At 51.6% G+C, this 27522-nt stretch overlaps 1 protein-coding gene across 1 annotated transcript in view; it reads right to left on the bottom strand.

The window, feature by feature from the left end:
- Positions 1-10149: 10149 nt before the first annotated feature.
- Positions 10150-27522, bottom strand: part of LOC140720099 (NACHT, LRR and PYD domains-containing protein 3-like) — a 36016-nt gene continuing 18643 nt past the window's right edge. The window contains exons 11-14 of the mRNA XM_073034996.1: positions 11136-11222; positions 10808-10978; positions 10482-10652; positions 10150-10324 (exon numbers count right to left, since the gene is read on the bottom strand). Coding sequence (XP_072891097.1) covers positions 10150-10324; positions 10482-10652; positions 10808-10978; positions 11136-11222 — 604 coding nt within the window. The remainder of the gene's footprint in view (positions 10325-10481; positions 10653-10807; positions 10979-11135; positions 11223-27522) is intronic.

The raw sequence follows: 27522 nt of genomic DNA, 5'->3' as shown, positions 1-27522 counted from the left end.
CTTTGGGGACTGACACAGGGCTGTTTTGGGGAAGTGGGAGATGTTGGGGTCTGCTACAGGTCAGTGGTGAGGGAGGGTGTCAGTGACTTTGGAGACTGACACAGGGCTGTGTTGGGGAAGTGGGAGATGTTGGGGTCTGCTACAGGTCAGTGGTGAGGGAGGGTGTCAGTGACTTTGGGGACTGACACAGGGCTGTCTGCTGGAGTTGTCATTTGAGGTGGTTTTCCCCTCGACAGAAAAGTGGCCTCTCAGGTCGTGTACGGGAAGAACGCTGGAGAGTTCGAATGCAAAGGATGTACATGGTACACTAATCTCTCCCGCTGCAGTCAGGTTCACCATCGTTTCATCTGTGAGAAGCCTGCACCTCTGTGCCCGGATATTCCTGAAAACATCCGGGATCTCTGTCAACAGCCCGTGGGTCCGACTCCAATCACATGACAACACCCTCGTTCTCCCCATCTCTCTCTCTCCGACTCTCACTAACCCATCCTCTCTGCCCCTCGTCCCTAACCTCCCTCCTTCTATCGCTCTCACTCGCCATCTTGCTTTCTCTTTACCCTCGTTCCTCTGAACTCTCTCTCTTTCTCATCCTCCTCCCCTCCGCTGTTACATCCTCATTTTCCTTCCTCTCGCTACCTTGCCTCCCTTTCCCCCAACTCTTCCCCCTTCCGATCATTCTCTCTCTTCCCATTCTCTACTCCCTCTCGACCCCGCTTTCCCTTTTATCCAAACCCTCTCGCTCTCCCTCTCCCCTCTTCAGCTGCTTTCACCTCGATCACGTGCGCTGTTGCTCTCGATACCCCAGTCCCGGGGGAAATAAAGCGCACGCATTCGCCTGATCTGTGTCCCCCTCGTACTTTGATACATCTCTGAAAAGTCACAGAACAGATCGTCAACATTCCTGAGCTCTCTCCGTATCCCAGTCCCCCGAGTTCCTCGCAAATCTTCCCCCGGACTCCTCCCAGCTCGGGGGCATCTTTCCCCCAGCAGGGCGACCAGAACCGGACACCGGACTCCCAGTGCGGCCTCACCGACGTCATTTAGAACTGGAACGTGACCCCAGCGGCTCCCGTACTCAGTGTCCCGACTGACGGAGGCCGGCGTGTCGAATGTCCCGTCCCCCTGTGTCGCATCTCTTCTGCCGGATTCACGGTCCGATTTACCATCGGTGATTTACACGACCTGAGATTTGTTCTTTTGCGCAACCGGTAAAGCAAAAAGGATGTAAAGTTAATGGACGGAGGGGGGTATAAAGAGAAGGGAGGGGGAAAGGAGTGGAAGAAGGAGATTAGAGAAGGAGTGAAATACAGAGTAGTATGTATCAGTCATGCTGAGCCTTGTTGTCCTGGGGAATTGTGTCCCATCGACACACCCCCCACCCAACACACCCGCGGTCGGTTCCCGGTTTGACCGGCGGACCCTCCCATTGCCCTGCTCATCGCCGGGGATTCAGACCCTCTGGGCGGGGGAAACCACGACCCCGGGGACAAACACCCGACACCCACCAAAGCAAGCGAGCCCCCTCCCTTCGAGTGAAAAGAACAACTCCACACAGTCTCTCTCTCCTCCTCCCTCCGAGTGAAATGAGCAACTCCTCAGCCTCTCTCACTCTCTCCCCCTCCCTCAGAGTGAAATAAACAACTCCTCACAGTCTCTCTCTCTCTCTCTCTCTCCCTCTCTCTCTCTCTCTCTCTCCCCCTCCCTCCGAGTGAAATGAACAACTCCTCACAGTCTCTCTCTCTCCCCCTCCCTCCGAGTGAAATGAACTCCTCACAGTCTCTCTCTCACCCTCCCTCCGAGTGAAATGAACAACTCCTCACTCTCTCTCTCTCTCTCTCTCTCTTCCCTAAAATCTCTCCCCCTCCCTCTCTCTCCATCCCTCCTTCTCTCTCCCCCCCTCCGAGTGAAATGAGCAACTCCTCAGCCTCTCTCACTCTCTCCCCCTCCCTCAGAGTGAAATAAACAACTCCTCACAGTCTCTCTCTCCCCCTCCCTCCGAGTGAAATGAACAACTCCTCACTCTCTCTCTCTCTTCCCTAAAATCTCTCCCCCTCCCTCTCTCCATCCCTCCCTCTCTCTCCATCCCTCCTTCTCTCTCCCCCCCCTCTCCGAGTGAAATGAGCAACTCCTCAGCCTCTCTCACTCTCTCCCCCTCCCTCAGAGTGAAATAAACAACTCCTCACAGTCTCTCACACTCTCTCTCTCTCCCTCCCTCCGAGTGAAATGAACAATTCCTCACAGTCTCTCTCACTCTCTCTCTCTCCCCCTCCCTGAGAGTGAAATAAACAACTCCTCACAGTCTCTCTCTCCCCCTCCCTCCGAGTGAAATGAACAACTCCTCACTCTCTCTCTCTTCCCTAAAATCTCTCCCCCTCCCTCTCTCTCCATCCCTCCTTCTCTCTCTCCCTTCCTCCGAGTGAAATGAACAACTCCTCAGTCTTTCTCTCTCTTCCCGAATCTCTCCCTCCCTCCCTCCTTCTCTCTCTCTCCCCCCTCACTCCCCCGTCCCTCCTTGAAGTGAACAACTGCTCAGTCTCTCTCTCTCTTCCCTATCTCTCCCCCTCCCTCTATCCCTCCTTCTCTCTCTCCCTCTCTATATCTCTTGTCTTTATATCCCCCTTTCCTATTTTAAAGGATGTAAGGTTAATGTAAATTACAAATATATATATATATATATATATAATAAATACGGCAGAAATGTCGGGGGTGCTCTGACGCATCCAAACACCTGATGGCGGAGGGGAAGAAGGTGTTGCTGAATCGTCGAGTTTTCAGGCTCCACTCCCTTCCCCGATGGTGGCAGTGAGCCGGGAGCCTGTCCCGGTGCTGAGGGAGTCACGGTGATGAGGATCTCCATCATCCAGTTCCAGAGGGAGGTTCGCTGGCCCAGGATCCGGAGCCTGTGGATCAGAACGGAGGGGAGGATGATGCTGAACGCCGAGCTGGTCTCAGTCATCAGCAGCCTGGCGTCGGTGTTATAATGCCCAGGGACCAGGGGAGAGCGAGTGAGATCGTATCCGCGGTAGACCTTTCGTCGAGTTTCCCCAATTCACAGCGGGCCCACGTCCTCGCTGGAGAAGGGGTCGACTCTGGGTATGACCAGCCTCTCAACCAGATCCCCGCACTTGATTCTCAATCGTTCCCAATTCCTCTCAATCACCAGCACCTGGTTTCCATTCGCCACCAGAGGATAAGACTCCGACAGCTCCGGTCAGCCCTTGCCGGATTGTTGGTCGACTCTCAGAGAGAGAAGAACCTTGCTCCAAGTCATGACACAAACCTGGGTGGCAGTGTGAAATGTATGGAAGATGTTATGAGAATGCAGGGTGACTTGGACAGGTTGGGTGAGTGGGCAAATGAATGGCGGATGCAGTTTAATGTGGGTAAATGTGAGGTTATCCACTTTGGTGGCAAGAACAGGAAGGCAGATTACTATCTAAATGGATTCAAGTTAGGAAAAGGGGAAGTACAGCGAGATCTAGGTGTTCTTGTACATCAGTCAATGAAAGCAAGCATGCAGGTACAGCAGGCAGTGAAGAAAGCCAATGGCATGCTGGCCTTTATAACAAGAGGAATTGAGTATAGGAGTAAAGAGGTCCTTCTGCAGCTGTACAGGGCCCTGGTGAGACCACACCTGGAGTATTGTGTGCAGTTTCGGTCTCCCGATTTGAGGAAGGACATTCATGCTATTGAGGGAGTGCAGCGTAGGTTCACAAGGTTAATTCCCGGAATGGCGGGACTGTCATATATTGAAAGATTGGAGCGACTGGGCTTGTATACACTGGAGTTTAGAAGGATGAGAGGGGATCTGACTGAAACATATAAGATTATTAAGGGATTGGACACACTGGAGGAAGGAAGCATGTTCCCGCTGATGGGTGAGTCCAGAACTAGAGGCCACAGTTTAAGAATAAGGGGTAGGCCATTTAGAACGGAGATGCGGAAAATCTTTTTCACCCAGAGAGTGGAGGATATGTGGAATGCTCTGCCTCAGAAGGCAGTGGAGGCCAAGTCTCTGGATGCATTCAAGAGTGAGTTAGATAGAGCTCTTATAGATAGCGGGGTCAAGGGATATGGGGAGAGGGCAGGAATGGGGTACTGATTGTGGATGATCAGCCATGAACACAGTGAATGGTGGTGCTGGTTAGAAGGGCCGAATGGCCTACTCCTGCACCTATTGTGTATTGTCAAAGCAGTTAATCCCAGTAGGTGTGAGTGTCACTGGGTGATTGTTGTTGAGGCAGCTCTCCCTACTCTTCTCCGGCACTGGTGTAATTGTCGCCTTTTGAAGCGGGGGGGGGGGGGGGGGGGTTGTAATTCAGACTACAGCGGAGAGACACGTCCTCGGATACTCCAACCTCCGCTGCTGTTCTCCTCACATCAGTTGACACATCCCTCACCTGCACGCCTCTCCGTCTCCTTCGACCCCTTCAACATCTACCACAATCCCCTTCTCCGTCATCGTCTCCCTCCCCGTGACCTACCACAGCCATGCAGCCCCCTCGTCTCTGTCACACCCCCTCTCTCCCCAAACGCCTCCCTCTCTGTGTTGACAGGGATTTGTGGATGGAATGGGGGAGAGTTGAATTCTGGAGTTAGACTCCCCCCTTGAACCACAAATCAATCTCTCAGTTCTGAGCCTATAATGAATGGTCAGAGAGGACAGTGGGCAGAGAGGGAGATTCGCTGTTTCATAATACCTCACTGTGCAATCGGACAGTGTGGAGGGAGATTCACTCTGTGTCTGACCCCGGGTGTAATTGTGATGGGACGATGTGGAGGGAGATTCACTCTGTGTCTGACCCCGGGAGTGTGTGATGGGTCGGTGCGGAGGGAGATTCACTCTGTGTCTGACCCCGGGTGTAAGTGTGAATGGACAGTGTGGAGGGAGATTCACTCTGTGTCTGACCCCGGGAGTGTGTGATGGGACGGTGTGGAGGGAGACTCACTCTGTGTCTGACCCTGGGAATGTGTGATGGGGCAGTGTGGAGGGAGATTCACTCTGTGTCTGACCCCGGGTGTAAGTGTAATGGGATAGTGTGGAGGGAGCTGCACTCTGTGTCTGACCCCGGGAGTGTGTGATGGGACGGTGTGGAGGGAGATTCACTCTGTGTCTTACCCCGTGAGTGAGTTTGATCGGACCGTGTGGAGGGAGATTCACTGTGTGTCTGACCCCGGGTGTGTGTGAAGGAACGGTGTGGAGGGAGATTCACTCTGTGTCTGACCCCGGGAGTGTGTGATGGGACGGTGTGGAGGGAGACTCACTCTGTGTCTGACCCTGGGAATGTGTGATGGGGCAGTGTGGAGGGAGATTCACTCTGTGTCTGACCCCGGGTGTAAGTGTAATGGGATAGTGTGGAGGGAGCTGCACTCTGTGTCTGACCCCGGGAGTGTGTGATGGGATGGTATGGAGGGAGATTCACTCTGTGTCTTACCCCGTGAGTGAGTTTGATCGGACCGTGTGGAGGGAGATTCACTGTGTGTCTGACCCCGGGTGTGTGTGAAGGAACGGTGTGGAGGGAGATTCACTCTGTGTCTGACCCCGGGAGTGTTTGATGGGGCGGTATGTAGGGAGATTCACTCTGTGTCTAACCCCGGGAGTGAGTGTGATCGGACCGTGTGGAGGGAGATTCACTATGTGTCTGACCCCGGGAGTGTGTGATGGGATGGTGTGGAGGGAGATTCACTCTGTGTCTGACCCCGGGTGTAAGTGTGATCGGACTGTGTGGAGGGAGATTCACTCTGTATCTGACCCCGGGTGTGTGTGATGGGGCGGTGTGGAGGGGGATTTACTCTGTGTCTGACCCCGGGAGTGTGTGTAGGGGCATAATGGAGGGAGATTCACTCTGTTTCTAACCCCGTGAGTGAGTTTGATCGGACCGTGTGGAGGGAGATTCACTGTGTGTCTGACCCCGGGTGTGTGTGACGGAACGGTGTGGAGGGAGATTCACTCTGTGTCTGACCCCGGGAGTGTTTGATGGGGTGGTATGGAGGAAGATTCACTCTATGTCTAACCCCGGGAGTGAGGGTGATCAGACCGTGTGGAGGGAGATTCACTCTGTGTCTGACCCCGGCAGTGTGTGATGGGACGGTGCGGAGGGAGATTCACTCTGTGTCTGACCCCGGGTGTAAGTGTGAATGGACAGTGTGGAGGGAGATTCACTCTGTGTCTGACCCCGGGAGTGTGTGATGGGACGGTGTGGAGGGAGACTCACTCTGTGTCTGACCCTGGGAATGTGTGATGGGGCAGTGTGGAGGGAGATTCACTCTGTGTCTGACCCCGGGTGTAAGTGTAATGGGATAGTGTGGAGGGAGCTGCACTCTGTGTCTGACCCCGGGAGTGTGTGATGGGACGGTGTGGAGGGAGACTCACTCTGCGTCTGACCCCGGGAGTGTGTGATGGGGCGGTATGGAGGGAGATTCACTCTGTGTCTTACCCCGTGAGTGAGTTTGATCGGACCGTGTGGAGGGAGATTCACTGTGTGTCTGACCCCGGGTGTGTGTGAAGGAACGGTGTGGAGGGAGATTCACTCTGTGTCTGACCCCGGGAGTGTTTGATGGGGCGGTATGTAGGGAGATTCACTCTGTGTCTAACCCCGGGAGTGAGTGTGATCGGACCGTGTGGAGGGAGATTCACTATGTGTCTGACCCCGGGAGTGTGTGATGGGATGGTGTGGAGGGAGATTCACTCTGTGTCTGACCCCGGGTGTAAGTGTGATCGGACTGTGTGGAGGGAGATTCACTCTGTATCTGACCCCGGGTGTGTGTGATGGGACGGTTTGGAGGGGGATATACTCTGTGTCTGACCCCGGGAGTGTGTGTTGGGGCATAATGGAGGGAGATTCACTCTGTTTCTAACCCCGTGAGTGAGTTTGATCAGACCGTGTGGAGGGAGATTCACTCTGTGTCTGACCCCAGGAGTGTGTGATGGGATGGTGTGGAGGGAGATTCCCTCTGTGTCTGGCCCCGGGAGTGTGTAATGGAACGGTGAGGAGGGAGATTCACTCTGTGTCTGATCCCGGGAGTGTGTAATGGGACGGTGTGGAGGGAGATTCACTCTGTGTCTGACCCCGGGAGTGTGTGATCGGACGGTGTGGAGGGAGATTCACTCTGTGTCTGACCCCGGGAGTGTGTGATGGGATGGTGTGGAGGGAGATTCACTCTGTGTCTGACCCCGGGAGTGTGTGATGGGACGGTGCGGAGGGAGATTCACTCTGTGTCTGACGCCGGGATTGTGTGATGGGACGGTGTGGAGGGAGATTCACTCTGTGTCTGACCCCGGGAGTGTGTGATGGGACGGTGTGGAGGGAGATTCACTCTGTGTCTGACCCCGGGATTGTGTGATGGGACGGTGTGGAGGGAGATTCACTCTGTGTCTGACCCCGGGATTGTGTGATGGGATGGTGTGGAGGGAGATTCACTCTGTGTCTGACCCCGGGAGTGTGTGATGGGACGGTGTGGAGGGAGATTCACTCTGTGTCTCACCCCGGGAGTGTGTGATGGGTCGGTGTGGAGGGAGATTCACTCTGTGTCTGACCCCGGCAGTGTGTGATGGGACGGTGCGGAGGGAGATTCATTCTGTGTCGGACCCCAGGAGTGTGTGATGGGATGGTGTGGAGGGAGATTCCCTCTGTGTCTGGCCCCGGGAGTGTGTAATGGAACGGTGAGGAGGGAGATTCACTCTGTGTCTGATCCCGGGAGTGTGTAATGGGACGGTGTGGAGGGAGATTCACTCTGTGTCTGACCCCGGGAGTGTGTGATCGGACGGTGTGGAGGGAGATTCACTCTGTGTCTGACCCCGGGAGTGTGTGATGGGATGGTGTGGAGGGAGATTCACTCTGTGTCTGACCCCGGGAGTGTGTGATGGGACGGTGCGGAGGGAGATTCACTCTGTGTCTGACGCCGGGATTGTGTGATGGGACGGTGTGGAGGGAGATTCACTCTGTGTCTGACCCCGGGAGTGTGTGATGGGACGGTGTGGAGGGAGATTCACTCTGTGTCTGACCCCGGGATTGTGTGATGGGACGGTGTGGAGGGAGATTCACTCTGTGTCTGACCCCGGGATTGTGTGATGGGATGGTGTGGAGGGAGATTCACTCTGTGTCTGACCCCGGGAGTGTGTGATGGGACGGTGTGGAGGGAGATTCACTCTGTGTCTCACCCCGGGAGTGTGTGATGGGTCGGTGTGGAGGGAGATTCACTCTGTGTCTGATCCCGGGAGTGTGTGATGGGATGGTGTGGAGGGGGCTTCACTCTGTGTTTCACGCCGGTATTCCATCCTCCATCCGTCTCGTACTCGGGACCTCAGTGACTCACGTCTGATATTCGAGCCGATATTAACTGTCTGCGGGGTACAGGAGGGGGACGGTTAGCCAGGAAGGGGGTTAATTTGAGACGAGATCCTGGGCACCCAGTCTCTGCCAGTCCGACCTCCCTCAGCCTGGAGCTGAGACGCTACTGTGTCAGTGTGAGGAGCTCCGACCCACTGTTACAGTGCACAGGGTGCGGGGGGCAGCGGAAACCTCAAACAAACTCAAGTCCGACACCAAGGCAGGAAGTTACAGCGGTTTATTGATTTCATCATGATAAATGTAAATTAAACAGTATGTGAGCTGCTGACTTGCGGGAATAAATACACTGTTGTAGTGATGTACTACGTACAGAGTTAGAGACAACGACACGCAGTCGGTGAGTCTGTTCCAGACTAGTTTATTCAAACTTCGCGGAGCTGGCATTTAATCCCTGGGTATTTGTGAGCCGATGCGCCTGCGCATTTAATCCCGAGTGCCCGCCCTCTCCGAGCGGAAATGACGTCAGAGGTGCTCACCGCGCTGGCTATTTGTGAGTCTATGCGCCTGCGCAGAAAGTGGGTCGCCACACTGTTCCCGACTCACTCACGATTAACTGACCGGTAACAACGGGTGACCGGTAGATTAATCAGTCCCGTCTCTCACCGTCACTCTGCATCCAATCACACTTCAGGGCCGTGTCCGGGATCGCTGCGGATCCGAGGCCATTGCCGGGGGATTTGTCACTTTAACATCATTGTATCGGCCTGACTGCCGAATGCACCGTCCTCGGCAACGGGAGCAAAAGGATTCTCTCCCGGGACACCGGTGTCCCAGACTGAGCTCCGGCCCCCCCCCCCCCCCGGGCTCCTCCTGTCCGGGTAATTCCCCGGGGGGGTCACGCGGGAGAGTCTCGTACACGCACATCCGGCGGAAGTGGCGCCGCCGGACAACGGGCGGAAATGCGTCACCGCGGGAGCGCTTCCGATATCACCGAGCTCGAGACCGGAGCCAGTTCCGTTAAAACCGTTGGGAATCAGCCCCGGCGCGCGGCCGTTAAAGGTAAGGGCGGGAGTTAAAGGGGAGGGGGAGTTAAAGGGGTGGGGGAGTTAAAGGGGAGGGGGAGTTAAAGGGGAGGGGGAGTTAAAGGGGTGGGGGAGTTGAAGGGGAGGGTGGAGTTAAAGGGGAGTGGGGAGTTAAAGGGGAGGGGGGAGTTAAAGGGGAGGGGGGAGTTAAAGCGGGGAATCGGCTCCATCCGGCGGGCGGGGATGTTCACACATTCAGATGTTCACAGATCCACACTGTCAGTCCGGGTCTGACTTCCTCCAGAGATCTCAGTTCCTTCCTCCCGGTCTCACTGAACTGATTGTACCCCAGCCTGAAACAGAATGGAGAATGAAGATGGAATAAACAGATTACACAACAGTGTCAGTAACAGGGGACCGGGGTTAATGTTTCAACAACACTCACAGACAAATATCACCAGAAAACCCGCGGATCCGCTGACATTTTATCACATTGAACATTAACACAAACACTCACTCGATCCACTTCAGACTCGGGAGGGTCAGTATGAGGCGGCGGAGACCGGGGACAGATCCGTCTGTCAGAGAGTTCCATCCCAGGTTCAGCTCCGTCAGTGATGGTTTTGTACTGAGAGCGGAGACGAGATCCTCGGCACCAGAATCTGAGAGACCGACACCCCTCAGCCTGGAGATGAGAGAGAGTGAGGGTGAAGGACACAGAGAGACAGGAGAGGGTACAAATCCCCAGTGTTTATCAGTAACACTATTACTGATTACATTAATGTTCAGTGTCAGACACCCAGTGACTGTAAACACAATCTCCCACAGTCCGGTACTTACCGCAGTTTCTGTATTTTACACTCCGGGTTCCCCAGAGCCGCAGAGACCAGTTTCACTGCTGAATATGCCAGTTCATTATCACTCAGGTCCAGCTCCGTCAGTGTTGGTTTTGTACTGAGAGCAGAGGCGAGATCCTGGGCCCCTGAATCTGTGAGACCGACATACCCCAGCCTGGAGATGAGAGAGAGAGTGAGGATGAAGGACACAGAGAGACAGGAGACGGTACAAATCCCCAGTGTTTATCAGTAACACTATTACTGATCACATTAATGTTCAGTGTCAGACACCCAGTGACTGTAAACACAATCTCCCACAGTCTGGTACTTACCGCAGTTTCTGTATTTTACACTCCGGGTTCCACAGAGCTGCAGACACCAGTTTCACTCTTGAATCTCGCAGTTTATCAACACTCAGGTACAGCTCCGTCAGTGATCGATTTGTACTGAGAGCGGAGGCGAAATCCTCGGCACCAGAATCTGTGAGACCGACATTCCTCATCCTGGAGATGAGAGAGAGTGAGGGTGAAGGACACAGAGAGACAGGAGAAGGTACAGATCCCCAGTGTTTATCAGTAACACTATTACTGATTTCATTAATGTTCAGTGTCAGACACCCAGTGACTGCAAGCATAATCTCCCACAGTCTGGTACTTACCGCAGTTTCTGTATTTTACACTTCGTGTTCCCTAGAGCCAGAAACACCAGTTTCGCTCCTGAATATCCCAGTTCATAATATTTCAGGTCCAGCTCCGTCAGGGATGGTTTTGTACTGAGAAAAGAGACGAGATCCTCGGCCCCAGAATCTGTGAGACCGACATCCCACAGCCTGGAGATGAGAGAGAGAGTGAGGGTGAAGGACACAGAGAGACAGGAGACGGTACAAATCCCCAGTGTTTATCAGTAACACTATTACTGATCACATTAATGTTCAGTGTCAGACACCCAGTGACTGTAAACACAATCTCCCACAGTCCGGTACTTACCACAGTTTCTGTATTTTACACTCCGGGTTCCTCAGAGCCGACAACACCAGTTTCACTCCTGAATCTCCCAGGTCATTCTTCCCGAGTCTAAACACAAATAGACAAATTGATGAACAAAGTGATACAAACCGTGGGTCTGAAGGTAATTCTCTCACGCGGATATTTCAGGAAACATTAAACCCTTCCGTAAAGCACTGATCGGAGTTCCCATCACTGTCAATGTCCCTCACTGCCCAGCTCCAGGGTATTCACCCAATGTCAGTCATTTAGTCTGTTGCTGTGACCCTGTGAACTCCAAATATCCTGTCTCGTTCTCCGTTGCCTAGAAAAGTGTTACTGACCACAGAGTGTCAGAAGGGGCAGGGATGGGGGTGATATAGCCCCACAGTGAGGAAGCTTTGTGAATCGGGAAATGTCGATGGGAGATGTAGGAAGAGACCCCACCTGAGGGAACGGATGGAAAGACACAAGAGGAAAGGGATGGGGGAAAGAGTTCCCACAGGAGGAAGTGTGATGGGCAAGAGAGATCCCACAGGAGGAAATGGGATGGGGAAAAGAGATACCACAGTTATGGGGGGATGGGGAAGGAGAGATCCCACCGGGGGACAGGGAAGAGAGATCCCACAGGAGAAAGGGGGATGGGGAAGAGAGATCCCACAGGAGGAAGGCGGATGGGGAAGAGAGATCCCACAGGAGGAAGGGGGTTGGGGATGAGAGATCCCACAGGAGAAAGGGGGATGGGGATGAGAGATCCCACAGGAGGAAGAGGATGGGAAAGAGATATCCCACAGGAGGAAGAGGAAAGGGGAAGAGAGATCCCAGAGGAGGAAGTGGATGGGGAAGACAGATCCCGCAGTAGGAAGCTGAATCAGGAAAAGAGATCCCACAGGAGAAAGGAGATTGGGAAAAGAGAATTACAGAAGGGGATGGGGAGGAGTGATCCCAAAGGAAGAAAGGGATGGAGAAGATATCCCACAGGAGGGAGGGGATGAGGAAATGAGATCCGGCAGGAAGAAGTGGGATGGGGAAAAGAGATCCCACAGGAGTTGGGGGTATTGGGAAGGAGAGATCCCACAGGAGGAAAGGGGATGGGGAAGAGAGATCCCACAGTAGGAAGGGGGTTGGGGATGAGAGATCCCACAGGAGGAAGAGGATGGGAAAGAGATATCCCACAGGAGGAAGAGGAAAGGGGAAGAGAGATCCCAGAGGAGGAAGTGGATGGGGAAGACAGATCCCGCAGTAGGAAGCTGAATCAGGAAAAGAGATCCCACAGGAGAAAGGAGATTGGGAAAAGAGAATTACAGAAGGGGATGGGGAGGAGTGATCCCAAAGGAAGAAAGGGATGGAGAAGATATCCCACAGGAGGGAGGGGATGAGGAAATGAGATCCGGCAGGAAGAAGTGGGATGGGGAAAAGAGATCCCACAGGAGTTGGGGGTATTGGGAAGGAGAGATCCCACAGGAGGAAGGTGGATGGGGAAGGGAGATCCCACAGGAAGAAGGGGATGGGGAAGAGGTCCCATAGGAGGAAGGAGATGGGGAAGAGAGATCCAACAGGAGGACGGGGATGGGGAAGAGAGATCCCACAGGAGGAATGGGGATGGGGAAGAGAGATCCCACAGGAGGAAGGGGGATGGGGTAAAAGAGATCCCACAGGAGGAACGGGGATGGGGAAACGAGTTCCCACAGGAGGAAGGGGGATGGGGAAAAGTGATCCCTAAGGGAGGAAGGGATGAGGAAAGGAGATGCTGCAGGAGTTGGGGGGATGGGGAAGAGAGTTCCCACAGGTGGAGGGGGTTAGGAAAGAGAGATCCTATGGGAGGAAAGGGAATGGGAAGGAGAGATCCCACAGGAGGAAGGTGGATGGGGAAGAGAGATCCCAGAGGAAGAAGGGGATGGGGAAGAGGTCCCATAGGAGGAAGGAGATGGGGAAGAGAGATCCAACAGGAGGACGGGGATGGGGAAGAGAGATCCCACAGGAGGAAGGAGGATGGGGAAGAGATCCAACAGGAGGAAGGAGGATGGGGAAGCAATCCCACAGGGTGAAAGAGATTGGGAAGAAAGATCCCACAGTCGGAAACGGAATCAGCAGGAGAGATCCCACAGGAGAAGGGGAAGGCAATGAGAGATCCCACAGGAGGAAGGGGGGGTGGGGAAAAGAGATCCCACAGGAGGAAGGGGACTGGGATGGCATATCACACAGTAGGAAAGGGAATGGGGAAGAAACATCCGACAGGAGAAAGGGGGATGAGAAAGGGAGTTCCCATAGGAGCAAGGCGGATGGGGAAGGGAGATACCACAGTTATGGAAGGATGGGGAAGGAGAAATACCACAGGTGGAAGGGGGATAGGAAAGAGAGATCCTACAGGAGGAAGGGGAATGAGAAAGAGAGTTCCCATAGGAGCAAGGCGGATGGGGAAGGGAGATCCCAAAGGAGGAAGGGGGCTTGGGAGGAGAGATCCAACAGGAGGTCGGGGGATGGGGAAGAGAGATCCCATAGGAGGAAGAGGATGGGAAATAGATATTCCGCAGGGGGAAGAGGGATGGGGAATAGAGATCCCACAAGAGGAAGGGGGCTGGGGTAGAGAGATCCCACAGGAGGAGGGAGATGGGGAAAAGAGATCCTGCAGTAGAAAGGGGGATGGGGAAGAGAGATCCCACAGGAGGAAGGGGAGTGGGGAAGAGATCCCACAGGAGGACGGGGATGGGGAAGAGAGATCCCACAGGAGGAAGAGGGATGGGGAATAGAGATCCCACAGGTGGAAATGGATGGGGAAAAAGAGATCCCTCCGGAGGAAAGGGGGATAGGGAAGAGAGATCCCACAGGAGGAAGAGGGATGGGGGACAGAGATCGCACAGGATGAAGGACGATGGGGAAGAGAGATGCCACAGGAGGAAGGGGGATGGGTAAGTGAGATCCCACAGGAGGAAGGGGGATGGGTAAGTGAGATCCCACAGGAGGAAGGGGGATGGGGAAGAGAGATGCCACAGGAGGAAGGGGGATGGGGAAGTGAGATCCCACAGGATGAAGGCAATGGGGAAGAGAGATCCCACAGGAGGAAGGGGGATGGGGAAGAGAGATCCCACATGAGGAAGGGGGATGTGGAAGAGAGATCCGACAGGAGGAAGGGGACTGGGAAGAGAGATCCGACAGGAGGAAGGAGAATGGGGAAGAGAGATCTGACAGGCAGAAGGCGGATGGGGAAAAGTGATCCCATAGGAGGAAGGGGGACTGGGAAGACAGATCCCACAGCAGGAAGGCGGATGGGGAAGAGATATCCCACAGGAGGTAGGACGTTGGGGAACAGTGATCTCTCTGGAGGAAGGGGGATGGTGAAGAGAGATCCCACAGGAGGAAGGGGATGGGGAAGAAATTTCCGGCAGGAGGAATTGGATGGGGAAGAGAGATCCCACAATAGGAAGCAGAATCAGGAAGAGAGATCCAACAGGAGGTAGGGTGATGGGAAAAAGAGATCCCTCCGGAGGAAAGGGGGATAGGGAAGAGAGATCCCACAGGATGAAGGATGATGGGGAAGAGAGATGCAACAGGAGGTAGGGGGATGGGGACGAGAGATCCCACAGGAGGAAGGGGGTGGGGAAGAGAGATCCCACAGGAGGAAGGGGGATGGGTAAGTGAGATCCCACAGGAGTAAGAGGGATAGGGTAGAGAGATCCCACAGGTGGAAAGGTGATGGGGAAGAGAGATCCCACAGTAGGAAGGGGGATGTGGAAGAGAGATCCCACAGGTGGAAATGGATGGGGAAAAAGTGATCCCTCCAGAAGAAAGGGGGATAGGGAAGAGAGATCCCACAGGATGAAGGATGATGGGGAAGAGAGATCCCACAGGAGGAAGGCGGATGGGGAAGAGATATCCCACAGGAGGTAGGACGTTGGGGAACAGTGATCTCTCTGGAGGAAGGGGGATGGGGAAGAGAGATCCCACAGGAGGAAGGGGATGGGGAAGAAATTTCCGGCAGGAGGAATTGGATGGGGAAGAGAGATCCCACAATAGGAAGCAGAATCAGGAAGAGAGATCCAACAGGAGGTAGGGTGATGGGAAAAAGAGATCCCTCCGGAGGAAAGGGGGATAGGGAAGAGAGATCCCACAGGATGAAGGATGATGGGGAAGAGAGATCCCACAGGAGGAAGGGGGCTGGGGAAGAGAGATCCCACAGGAGGAAGGGGGATGGGGAGGAGAGATCCCACAGGAGGAAGGGGGTGGGGAAGAGAGATCCCACAGGAGGAAGGGGGATGGGTAAGTGAGATCCCACAGGAGGAAGAGGGATGGGGTAGAGAGATCCCACAGGTGGAAAGGTGATGGGGAAGAGAGATCCCACAGTAGGAAGGGGGATGTGGAAGAAAGATCCCACAGGTGGAAATGGATGGGGAAAAATAGATCTCTCCAGAAGAAAGGGGGATAGGGAAGAGAGATCCCACAGGATGAAGGATGATGGGGAAGAGAGATGCCACAGGAGGAAGGGGATTGGGGAAGAGAGATCCCACAGGTGGAAAGGGGATGGGGAAGAGAGATCCCACAGGAGTTAGGGTGTTGGGGAAGAGAGATCCCTCAAGAGGAGGGGGATGTGGAAGAGAGATCTGACTGGCAGAAGGGGGATGGGGAAAAAGAGATCCCTCAGGAGGAAGGGGGCTGGGGAAGAGAGATCCCACATGAGGAAGGGCGATGGGGTAGAGAGATCCCACAAGAAGAGGTGGATGGGGAAGAGAGATCCCACAGGAGGAAGGGGATGGGGAAGAGAGATCCGACAGGAGGAAGGAGAATGGGGAAGAAACATCCTACAGGAGGGAGGGGGTTAGGAAAGAGATCCTACGGGAGGAAGGGCAATGGAACGGAGAGACCCCACAAGGGGAAGTCGGATGGGGCAGGGAGATCCCACAGGAGGAAGGGGATGTGGAAGAGAGATCCCTCTGGAGGAAGGGGGATGGGGAAGAGAGATCCCACAGGAGGAAGGGGATGGGGAAGAAATTTCCGGCAGGAGGAATTGGATGGGGAAGAGAGATCCCACAATAGGAAGCAGAATCAGGAAGAGAGATCCAACAGGAGGTATGGTGATGGGAAAAAGAGATACCACAGGAGGAAGGGGGATGGGGAAGAGAGATCCCACAGGAGGTAGGGGGATGGGAAAGAGATACCACAGGAGGAAGAGGATCCGGAAGAGAGATCCCACAGGAGGAAGGGAGATGGGGAAGAGAGATCCCACAGGAGGAAGGGGATGAGGAAGAGAGATCCCATAGAAGGAGGGGGGATGGGGAAGAGAGATCCCTCAGGAGGAAGGGGATGGGGAAGAGAGATCCGACAGGAGGAAGGGAATGGGAAGGTGAGATCCCACAGGAAGAAATGGATGGGGAAAAAGAGATCCCACAGGAGGAAGGGGGATGGGTAATTTCAACATACAGGTGAACTGGGAGAAACAGTTTGGTGCTGGACCCCAGGATAGGGAGTTTGTAGAGTGCCTACGGGATGCATTCTTGGAACAGCTTGTACGAGAGCCGACCAGGGACAAGGCTATCCTGGATTTAGTCTTGTGTAATGAACAGGGTTTGATAAGCGATCTTGAAGTAAAGGAGCCATTAGGAGGTAGTGACCATAACATGGTATGTTTTTATCTGCAGTTTGTGAAGGATAAGGGCAGCTCGGAGGTGTCAGTGTTGCAGATGAACAGGGGAAACTATGGAGCCATGAGGGAGGAGCTGGCCAAAGTTGACTGGACGGATATCCTAGCAGAAAAGACAGTGGAACAGCAACTGCAGGTATTCTTGGGAATAATGCACAAGGTGCAAAATCAGTTCATCCCCTGAGAAGGAAGGATTCAAAGGGGGGAAAGGGGCCACAGTGGTTGACAAAAGAAGTCAGAGATTGCAGAACATTAAAAAAAAGGAAGTATGACAGAGCTAAGGTGAGTGGAAGGACGGATGATTGGGAAGTTTTTAAGGAACAACAGAACTTAACTAAAAAGGCAATACGGGGAGAAAAAATGAGGTACGAACGCAAGCTCGCCAGGAATATAAAGGAAGATAACATGAGCTTTTTTAGGTATGTGAAGAGAAAGAAGATAGTTAAGAACAATGTTGGGCCCTTGAAGAATGAATTGGGTGAAATTGTTATGTGAAACAGAGAAATGGCAGAAGAATTTAATGAGTACTTTAGATCTGTCTTCACTAGGGAAGACACAAGCAATCTCCCAGATGTATGGATGGGCCAAGGACATAGGGTAACAGAGGAAATGAAACAGATTGACATTAGGAAGGAAACGGTGATGAGTAGACTGATGGGACTGAAGGCTGACAAATCCCCAGGCCCAGATGGTCTGCATCCTAGGGTACTAAAGGAAGTGGCCCTGGAAATTGCGGATGCATTGGTAATCATTTTCCAATGTTCCTTAGATTCAGGATCAGTTCCTGAGGATTGGAGAATGGCTAATGTTATCCCATTTTTTAAGAAAAGAGGGAGGGAGAAAACAGAGAACTATCGACCTGTCAGCCTGACATCAGTGGTGGGGAAGATGCTAGTGTCCATTATTAAGGATGAAATAGTGGCATATCTAGATAGCAGTGATAGGATTGGGCCGAGCCAGCATGGATTTACCAAGGGTAAATCATGCTTGACTAATCTGTTGGAGTTTTTCGAGGATGTAACCAGGAAGTTAGACGGGTGAGATCCAGTGGATGTAGTGTACCTCGATTTTCAGAAGGCATTTGATAAGGTCCCACATAGGAGATTGGTGGGTAAAATCAAAGCTCACGGCATCGGGGGGAAGACATTGACATGGATAGAAAACCTTTTGGCAGATAGAAAGCAAAGGGTAGCGGTGAATGGGTGTTTCTCGGAATGGCAGGTAGTGACTAGTGGGGTGCCACAGGGCTCGGTATTGGGACCACAGCTTTTTACAATTTACATCAACGATTTAGATGAAGGCATTGAGAATAACATCAGCAAATTTGCTGATGATACTAAGCTGGGTGGCAGTGTGACATGTGATGAGGATGTTAGGAGAATTCAGGGTGACTTGGATAGGCTGGGTGAGTGGGCAGATACTTGGCAGATGATGTTTAATGTGAATAAGTGTGAGGTTGTCCACTTTGGGAGTAAGAACAGGAAGGTAGATTATTATCTGAACGGTGTCGAGTTAGGTAAGGGAGAAATACAAAGAGATCTAGGAGTCCTTGTTCATCAGTCACTGAAATTGAATGAGCAAGTACAGCAGGCAGTGCAGAAGGCTAATGGAATGTTGGCCTTTATTACAAAGGGAATTGAGTACAAGAGCAAGGAAATCCTCTTGCATTTGTACAGAGCCCTGGTGAGACCACAGCTGGAGTATTGTGTACAGTTTTGGTCTCCAGGGTTAAGGAAGGACATCCTGGCTGTAGAGGAAGTGCAGCGTAGATTTACGAGGTTAATTCCTGGGATGTCTGGACTGTCTTACGCAGAGAGGTTAGAGAGACTGGGCTTGTACACACTGGAATTAAGGAGATTGAGAAGGGATCTGATTGAAACATAGAGGTTTAAGGGACTGGACAAGATAGAGGCAGGAAATATGTTCCAGATGCTGGGAGAGTCCAGTAGCAGAGGGCATGGTTTCAGAATAAGGGGTAGGTCATTTAGGACAGAGTTAAGGAAAAATTTCTCCCAGAGAGTTGTGGGTGTCTGGAATGTACTGCCTTGGAAGGAAGTGGAGGCCAATTCTCTGGATGCTTTCAAGAAGAAGCTAGATAGCTATCTTATGGATAGGGGAATCAAGGGATATGGGGACAAGGCAGGAACCGGGTATTGAAAGTAGATGATCAGCCATGATCTCAAAATGGCGGTGCAGGCTCGAAGGGCCGAATGGTCTACTTCTGCACCTATTGTCTATTGTCCCACAGGAGGAAGGGGGATGGGGAAGAGAGATCCCACAGGAGGATGGGGGATGTGGAATAGAGATCCCACAGGAGGACGGGGGATGGGGAGGAAATTTCCAGCAGGAGGAGGTGGATGGGGAAGAGTGATCCCACAGTGGGAAGCACATCAGGAAGAGCGATCAAACAGGTGGTAGGGGGATGGGAAGAGAGATACCACAGGAGGAAGGGGATCCGGAAGAGAATTCCCACAGAAGGAAGGGAGATGGGGAAGAGAGATCCCACAAGAGGAAGGAGAATGGGAAAGAGAGATCCCACGGAAGGTAGGGGGCTGGGGAAGTGAGATTCCACAGGAGGATGGGTGATGGGGAAGAGAGATCCCACAGGAGGAATGGGGCTGGGGAAGAGAGATCCCACAGGAGGATGGGAGATGGGGAAGAGAGATCCCACAGGAGGATGGGAGATGGGGAAGAGAGATCCTACAGCAGGATGGGAGATGGGGAAGAGAGATCACACAAGAGGAAGGAGAATGGGAAAGAGAATCCCACTGGAGGTAGGGGGCTGGGGAAGAGAGATCCCATAGGAGGATGGGAGATGGGGAAGAGAGATCCCACAGGAGGAAGGGAGATGGGGAAGAAAGATTCCACAGGAGGAAGGGGGATGGGAAAGAGAAATCCCACAGGAGGAAGGGGGATGGGGAAGAGAGATCCCACAGGAGGATGGGAGATGGGGAAGAGAGATCCCACACGAGGAAGGGGGATGGGAAAGAGAAATCCCACAGGAGGAAGGGGGATGGGGAAGAGAGATCCCACAGGAGGATGGGAGATGGGGAAGAGAGATCCCACAGGAGGATGGGAGATGGGGAAGAGAGATCCCACAGGAGGAAGGGGGCTGGGGAAGAGAGATCCCACAGGAGGATGGGAGATGGGGAAGAGAGATCCCACACGAGGAAGGGGGATGGGAAAGAGAAATCCCACAGGAGGAAGGGGGATGGGGAAGAGAGATCCCACAGGAGGATGGGAGATGGGGAAGAGAGATCTCACAGGAGGATGGGAGATGGGGAAGAGAGATCCCACAGGAGGAAGGGGGCTGGGGAAGAGAGATCCCACAAAAGGAGGGGGATGGGGAAGCGAGATCCCACAGGATGAAGGGGATGAGGAAGAGAGATCTGACAGGAGGAAGGGGGATGGGGAAGAGAGATCCCATAGAAGGAGGGGGGATGGGGAAGAGAGATCCCACAGGAGGAAATGGATGTGGAAAGGAGATCCCACAGGAGGTAGGAGGATGGGGAATTTCAACATGCAGGTGAACTGGGAGAAACAGTTTGGTGCTGGACCTCAGGATAGGGGGTTTGTAGAGTGCCTACGGGATGCATTCTTGGAACAGCTTGTACGAGAGCCGACCCGGGACAAGGCTGTTCTGGATTTAGTCTTGTGTAATGAACAGGATTTGATAAGCTATCCTGAAGTAAAGGAGCCATTAGGAGGTAGTGACCATAACATGATGTGCTTTTATCTGCAGTTTGAGAAGGATAAGGGCAGCTCGGAGGTGTCAGTGTTGCAGTTGAACGGGGAAACTATGGAGCCATGAGGGATGAGCTGGCCAAAGTTGACTGGACGGATAGCCTAGCAGAAAAGACAGTGGAACAGCAACTGCAGGTATTCTTGGGAATAATGCAGAAGGTGCAAAATCAGTTCATCCCCTGAGAAGGAAGGATTCAAAGGGGAGAAAGGGGCCACAGTGGTTGACAAAGGAAGTCAGAGATTGCATAGCATTAAAAAAAAAGGAAGTATGACAGAGCTAAGGTGAGTGGGAGGACAGATGATTGGGAAGTTTTTAAAGAACAACAGAACTTAACTTAAAAGGCAATACGGGGAGAATAAAATTAGGTATGAACGCAAGCTAGCCAGGAATATAAAGGAAGATAGCAAAAGCTTTTTACGTATGTGAAGAGAAAGAAAATAGTTAAGAACAATTTTGGGCCCTTGAAGAATGAATTGGGTGAAATTGTTATGGGAAACAGAGAAATGGCAGAAGAATTTAATGAGTACTTTAGATCTGTCTTCACTAGGGAAGACACAAGCAATCTCCCAGATGTATGGATGGGCCAAGGACATAGGGTAACAGAGGAAATGAAACAGATTGACATTAGGAAGGAAACGGTGATGAGTAGACTGATGGGACTGAAGGCTGACAAATCCCCAGGTCCAGATGGTCTGCATCCTAGGGTACTAAAGGAAGTGGCCCTGGAAATTGCGGATGCATTGGTAATCATTTTCCAATGTTCCTTAGATTCAGGATCAGTTCCTGAGGATTGGAGAATGGCTAATGTTATCCCATTTTTTAAGAAAGGAGGGAGGGAGAAAACAGAGAACTATCGACTTGTTAGCCTGACATCAGTGTTGGGGAAGATGCTAGAGTCCATTATTATCGATGCAATGCTCCTCAGACAGGATGAAGAGGTCAATACTCCCCAATGCCATTAGGCTTTACAATTCAACCGCCAGGACTTAAGAACTTTTTAAAAGCTATTATTAATGCTTTTTGAGATAGTGATTTAGATACATATCATATTTTTTTTTACTGAGTTAAGTATTGTATGTAATTAGTTTTGCATTGGAAAAAACAAGTTGAATTTCCCCATGGGGATGAATAAAGTATCTATCTATTAAGGATGAAATAGTGGCATATCTAGATAGCAGTGATAGGATTGGGACGAGCCAGCATGGATTTACCAAGGGTAAATCATGCTTGACTAATCTGTTGGAGTTTTTCGAGGATGTAACCAGGAAGTTAGACGGGTGAGATCCAGTGGATGTAGTGTACCTCGATTTTCAGAAGGCATTTGATAAGGTCCCACATAGGAGATTGGTGGGTGAAATCAAAGCTCAGGGCATCGGGGGGAAGACATTGACATGGATAGAAAACTTTTTGGCTGATAGAAAGCAAAGGGTAGCGGTGAATGGGTGTTTCTCGGAATGGCAGGTAGTGACTAGTGGGGTGCCACAGGGCTCGGTATTGGGACCACAGCTGTTTACAATTTACATCAGCGATTTAGATGAAGGCATTGAGAATAACATCAGCAAATTTGCTGATGATACTAAGCTGGGTGGCAGTGTGACATGTGATGAGGATGTTAGGAGAATTCAGGGTGACTTGCATAGGCTGGGTGAGTGGGCAGATACTTGGCAGATGACGTTTAATGTGAATAAGTGTGAGGTTATCCACTTTGGGAGTAAGAACAGGAAGGCAGATTATTATCTGAACGGTGTAGAGTTAGGTAAGGGAGAAATACAAAGAGATCTAGGAGTCCTTGTTCTTCAGTCACTGAAATTGAATGAGCAAGTACAGCAGGCAGTGAAGAAGGCTAATGGAATGTTGGCCTTTATTACAAAGGGAATTGAGTACAAGAGCAAGGAAATCTTCTTGCATTTGTACAGATCCCTGGTGAGACCACACCTGAAGTATTGTGTACAGTTTTGGTCTCCAGGGTTAAGGAATGACATCCTGGCTGTAGAGGATGTGCAGAGTAGATTCACGAGGTTGATTCCTGGGATGTCCGGACGGTCTTACGGAGAGAGGTTAGAGAGACTGGGCTTGTACATGCTGGAATTAAGCAGATTGAGAAGGGATCTGATTGAAACATAGAAGATTATTAAGGGATTGGACAAGATAGAGGCAGGAAATATGTTCCAGATGCTGGGAGAGTCCAGTACCAGAGGGCATGGTTTGAGAATAAGGGGTAGGTCATTTAGGACAGTGTTAAGGAAAAATTTCTCCCAGAGAGTTGTGGGTGTCTGGAATGTACTGCCTCGGAAGGAAGTGGAGGCCAATTCTCTGGATGCTTTCAAGAAGGAGCTAGATAGCTATCATATGGATAGGGGAATCAAGGGATATGGGGACAAGGCAGGGACCGGGTATTGATAGTAGATGATCAGCCATGATCTCAAAATGGCGGTGCAGGCTCGAAGGGCCGAATGGTCTACTTCTGCACCTATTGTCTATTGTCCCACAGGAGGAAGGGGGATGGGGAAGAGAGATCCCACAGGAGGACGGGGGATGGGGAGGAAATTTCCGGCAGGAGGAAGTGGATGGGGAAGAGTGATCCCACAGTAGGAAGGGGATTCGGAAGAGAATTCCCACAGAAGGAAGGGAGATGGGGAAGAGAGATCACACAAGAGGACGGGGAATGGGAAAAAGAGACTCCACTGGAGGTAGGGGAATGGGAAAGAGAGATCCCACAGGAGGATGGGGGATGGGGAAGAGAGATCCCACAGGAGGTAGGGGGATGGGTAATTTCAACATGCAGGTGAACTGGGAGAAACAGTTTGGTGCTTGACCCCAGGATAGGGAGTTTGTAGAGGGCCTACGGGATCCTTTCTTGGAACAGCTTGTACGAGAGCCGACCAGGGACAAGGCTATTCTGGATTTAGTCTTGTGTAATGAACAGGGTTTGATAAGCGATCTTGAAGTAAAGGAGCCATTAGGAGGTAGTGACCATAACATGATATGTTTTTATTCACAGTTTGAGAAGGATAAGGGCAGCTCGGAGGTGTCAGTGTTGCAGTTGAATGGGGGAATCTATGGAGCCATGAGGGTGGAGCTGGCCAAAGTTGACTGGACGGAATGCCTAGCAGAAAAGACAGTGGAACAGCAATGGCAGGTATTCTTGGGAATAATGCACAAGGTGCAAAATCAGTTCATCCCCAGAGAAGGAAGGATTCAAAGGGGGGAAAGGGGCCACAGTGGTTGACAAAGGAAGTCAGAGATTGCACAGCATTAAAAAAAAGGAATATGACAGAGCTAAGGTGAGTGGGAGGACAGATGATTGGGAAGTTTTTAAGTAACAACAGAACTTAAATAAAAAGGCAATACGGGGAGAAAAAATTAGGTACTAACGCAAGCTAGCCAGGAATATAAAGGAAGATAGCAAAAGCTTTTTACATATGTGAAGAGAAAGAAGATAGTTAAGAACAATGTTGGGCCCTTGAAGAATGAATTGGGTGAAATTGTTATGGGAAACAGAGAAATGGCAGAAGAATTTAATAAGTACTTTAGATCTGTCTTCACTAGGGAAGACACAAGCAATCTCCCAGATGTATGGATGGGCCAAGGACATAGGGTAACAGAGGAAATGAAACAGATTGACATTAGGAAGGAAACGGTGATGAGAAGACTGATGGGACTGAAGGCTGACAAATTCCCAGGTCCAGATGGTCTGCATCCTAGGGTACTAAAGGAGGTGGCCCTGGAAATTGCGGATGCATTGGTAATCATTTTCCAATGTTCCTTAGATTCAGGATCAGTTCCTGAGGATTGGAGAATGTCTAATGTTATCCCATTTTTTAAGAAAAGAGGGAGGGAGAAAACAGAGAAGTATCGACCTGTCAGCCTGACATCAGTGGTGGGGAAGATGCTAGAGTCCATTATTAAAGATGAAATAGTGGCATATCTGGATAGCAGTGATAGGATTGGGCCGAGCCAGCATGGATTTACCAAGGGTAAATCATGCTTGACTAATCTGTTGGAGTTTTTTGAGGATGTAACCAGGAAGTTAGACGGGTGAGATCCAGTAGATGTAGTGTACCTCGATTTTCAGAAGGCATTTAATAGATAGATAGATAGATACTTTATTCATCCCCATGGGGAAATTCAACTTTTTTTCCAATGTCCCATACACTTGTTGTAGCAAAACTAATTACATACAATCCTTAACTCAGTAAAAAATATCACCACATAGGAGATTGGTGGGTAAAATCAAAGCTCAGGGCATCGGGGGGAAGACTTTGACATGGATAGAAAACTGGTTGGCAGATAGAAAGCAAAGGGTAGCGGTGAATGGGTGTTTCTCGGAATTGCAGGTGGTGACTAGTGAGGTGCCACAGGGCTCGGAATTGGGACCACAACTGTTTACAATTTACATCAACGATTTAGATGAAGGCAATGAGAATAACATCAGCAAATTTGCTGATGATACTAAGTTTGGTGGCAGTGTGACATGTGATGAGGATGTTAGGAGAATTCAGGGTGACTTGGATAGGCTGTGTGAGTGGGCAGATACTTGGCAGATGACGTTTAATGTGAATAAGTGTGAGGTTATCCACTTTGGGAGTAAGAACAGGAAGGCAGATTACTATCTGAACGGTGTAGAGTTAGGAAAGGGAGAAATACAAAGAGATCTAGGAGTCCTTGTTCATCAGTCACTGAAGGTGAAAGAGCAAGTACAGCAGGCAGTGAAGAAGGCTAATGGAATGTTGGCCTTTATTACAAAGGGAATTGAGTACAAGAGGAAGGAAATCCTCTTGCATTTGTACAGAGCCCTGGTAAGACCACACCTGGAATATTGTGTACAGATTTGGTCTCCAGGGTTAAGGAAGGACATCCTGGCTGTAGAGGAAGTGCAGCGTAGATTCACGAGGTTGATTCCTGGGATGTCTGGACTGTCTGCCGCAGAGAGTTTAGAGAGACTGGGCTTGTACACACTGGAATTAAGGAGATTGAGAGGGGATCTGATTGAAACATATAAGATTATTAAGGGATTGGACAAGATAGAGGCAGGAAATATGTTCCAGATGCTGGGAGAGTCCAGTACCAGAGGGCATGGTTTGAGAATAAGGGGTAGGTCATTTAGGACAGAGTTAAGGAAAAACTTCTCCCAGAGAGTTGTGGGGTTCTGGAATGCACTGCCTCGGAAGGTAGTGGAGGCCAATTCTCTGGATGCTTTCAAGAAGGAGCTAGATAGGTATCTTATGGATAGGGGAATCAAGAGATATGGGGACAAGGCAGGAACCAGGTATTGATAGGAGATAATTAGCCATGATCTCAAAATGGCGGTGCAGGCTCGAAGGGCCGAATGGTCTACCTCTGCACCTGTTGTCTATTGTCCCACAGGAGGAAGGGGGCTGGGGAAGAGAGATCCCACAGGAGGATGGGGGATGTGGAAGAGAGATCCCACAGGAGGAAGCAGAATCAGGAAGAGAGATCCAACAGGTGGTAGGGGGATGGGAAAGAGAGATACCACAGAGGAAGCGGATTCGGAAGAGAATTCCCACAGAAGGAAGGGATATGGGGAAGAGAGATCCCACAAGAGGATGGGGGATGGGGAAGAGAGATCCCACAGGCGGATGGGGAAGATATCCCACAGGACAAAAGAGATGGGCATGAGAGATCCCACAGGCGGAAGGAGAAAGGGGAAGAGAGATCCCACAGGAGGAAGGGGGATGGGGAAGAGAGATCCTACAGGAGGAAGGGGATGGGAAAGAGAGATCCCACAGGAGGAAGGGGGATGGGGAAGAGAGATCCTACAGGAGGAAGGGGGATGGGGAAGAGAGATCCTACAGGAGGAAGAGGATGGGAAAGCGATATCCCACAGGAGGAAGAGGGATGGGGAAGAGAGATCCCAAGAGGAGGAAGTGGATATAGTAGAGAGATCCCGCAGTAGGAAGGGAGATCGAAGGGGAGGAAAGAGATCGGGAAAAGAAATCTACATGGGGAAGCAGATGGGGAAGAGAGATCCCACAGGAAAAAAGGAATGGGGAAGAGATATCCCACAGGAGGAAGGAGATCGCGAAAAGAGATCCCTCAGGAGGAAGGTGAATGGGGAAGAGAGATCCCACAGGAGGAAGCTGGATGTTGATAAGTGATCCCGCAGTAGGAAATGGAATGGGGAAAAGAGATACTACAGTTATGGGGGGATTAGGAAGAGAGTTCCCACAGGTGGAAGGGGGATAGGACAGAGTGATCCTACGGGAGGAATGGGGATGGGAAGGAGAGATCCCACAGAAGGAAGGTGGATGGGGAAGAGAAATCCCACAGAAGGAAGTGGGATGGGGAAGACAGGTCCCACAGGAAGAAGTGGGCTGGGGAAGACAGATCCCACAGGAAGAAGTGGGATGGGGAACAGAGTTCCCACAGGTCGAAGGGGGATAGAAAAGAGAGATCCTACGGGAGAAAGGGAATGGGAAGGAGAGATCCCACAGGAGGAAGGCGGATGGTGAAGAGAGATCCAACAGGAGGAAGAGGGATGGGGAAGAGAGATCCTATAGGAGGAAGGGGGATGGGTAAAGGAGATCCTACACGAGGAAGGGGATGGGGAAGAGAGATCCTATAGGAGGAAGGGGGATGGGGAAGAGAGATCCCACAGGAGGAAGGGGGATGGGGAAGAGAGATCCCACAGGAGGAAGGGGGATGGGGAAGAGAGATCCCACAGGAGGAAGTGGGATGGGGAACAGAGTTCCCACAGGTCGAAGGGGGATGGAAAAGAGAGATCCTACAGGAGGAAGGGAATGGGGAAGAGAGATCCCACAGGAGGAAGGGGGATGGGGAAGAGAGATCCTACAGGAGGAAGGGGGATGGGGAAGAGAGATCCTATAGGAGGAAGGGGGATGGGGAAGAGAGATCCCACTCGAGGAAGGGGGATAGGAAAGAGTGATCCTACGGGAGGAATGGGGATGGGAAGGAGAGATCACACAGGAGGAAGGTGGATGGGGAAGAGAAATCCCACAGAAGGAAGTGGGATGGGGAAGACAGATCCC

Source organism: Hemitrygon akajei, unplaced genomic scaffold (genome assembly GCF_048418815.1).
Source record: "Hemitrygon akajei unplaced genomic scaffold, sHemAka1.3 Scf000036, whole genome shotgun sequence".
In the NCBI taxonomy this organism is placed as follows: Eukaryota; Metazoa; Chordata; class Chondrichthyes; order Myliobatiformes; family Dasyatidae; genus Hemitrygon; species Hemitrygon akajei.
This window is presented reverse-complemented; position numbering and strand designations above follow the sequence as displayed.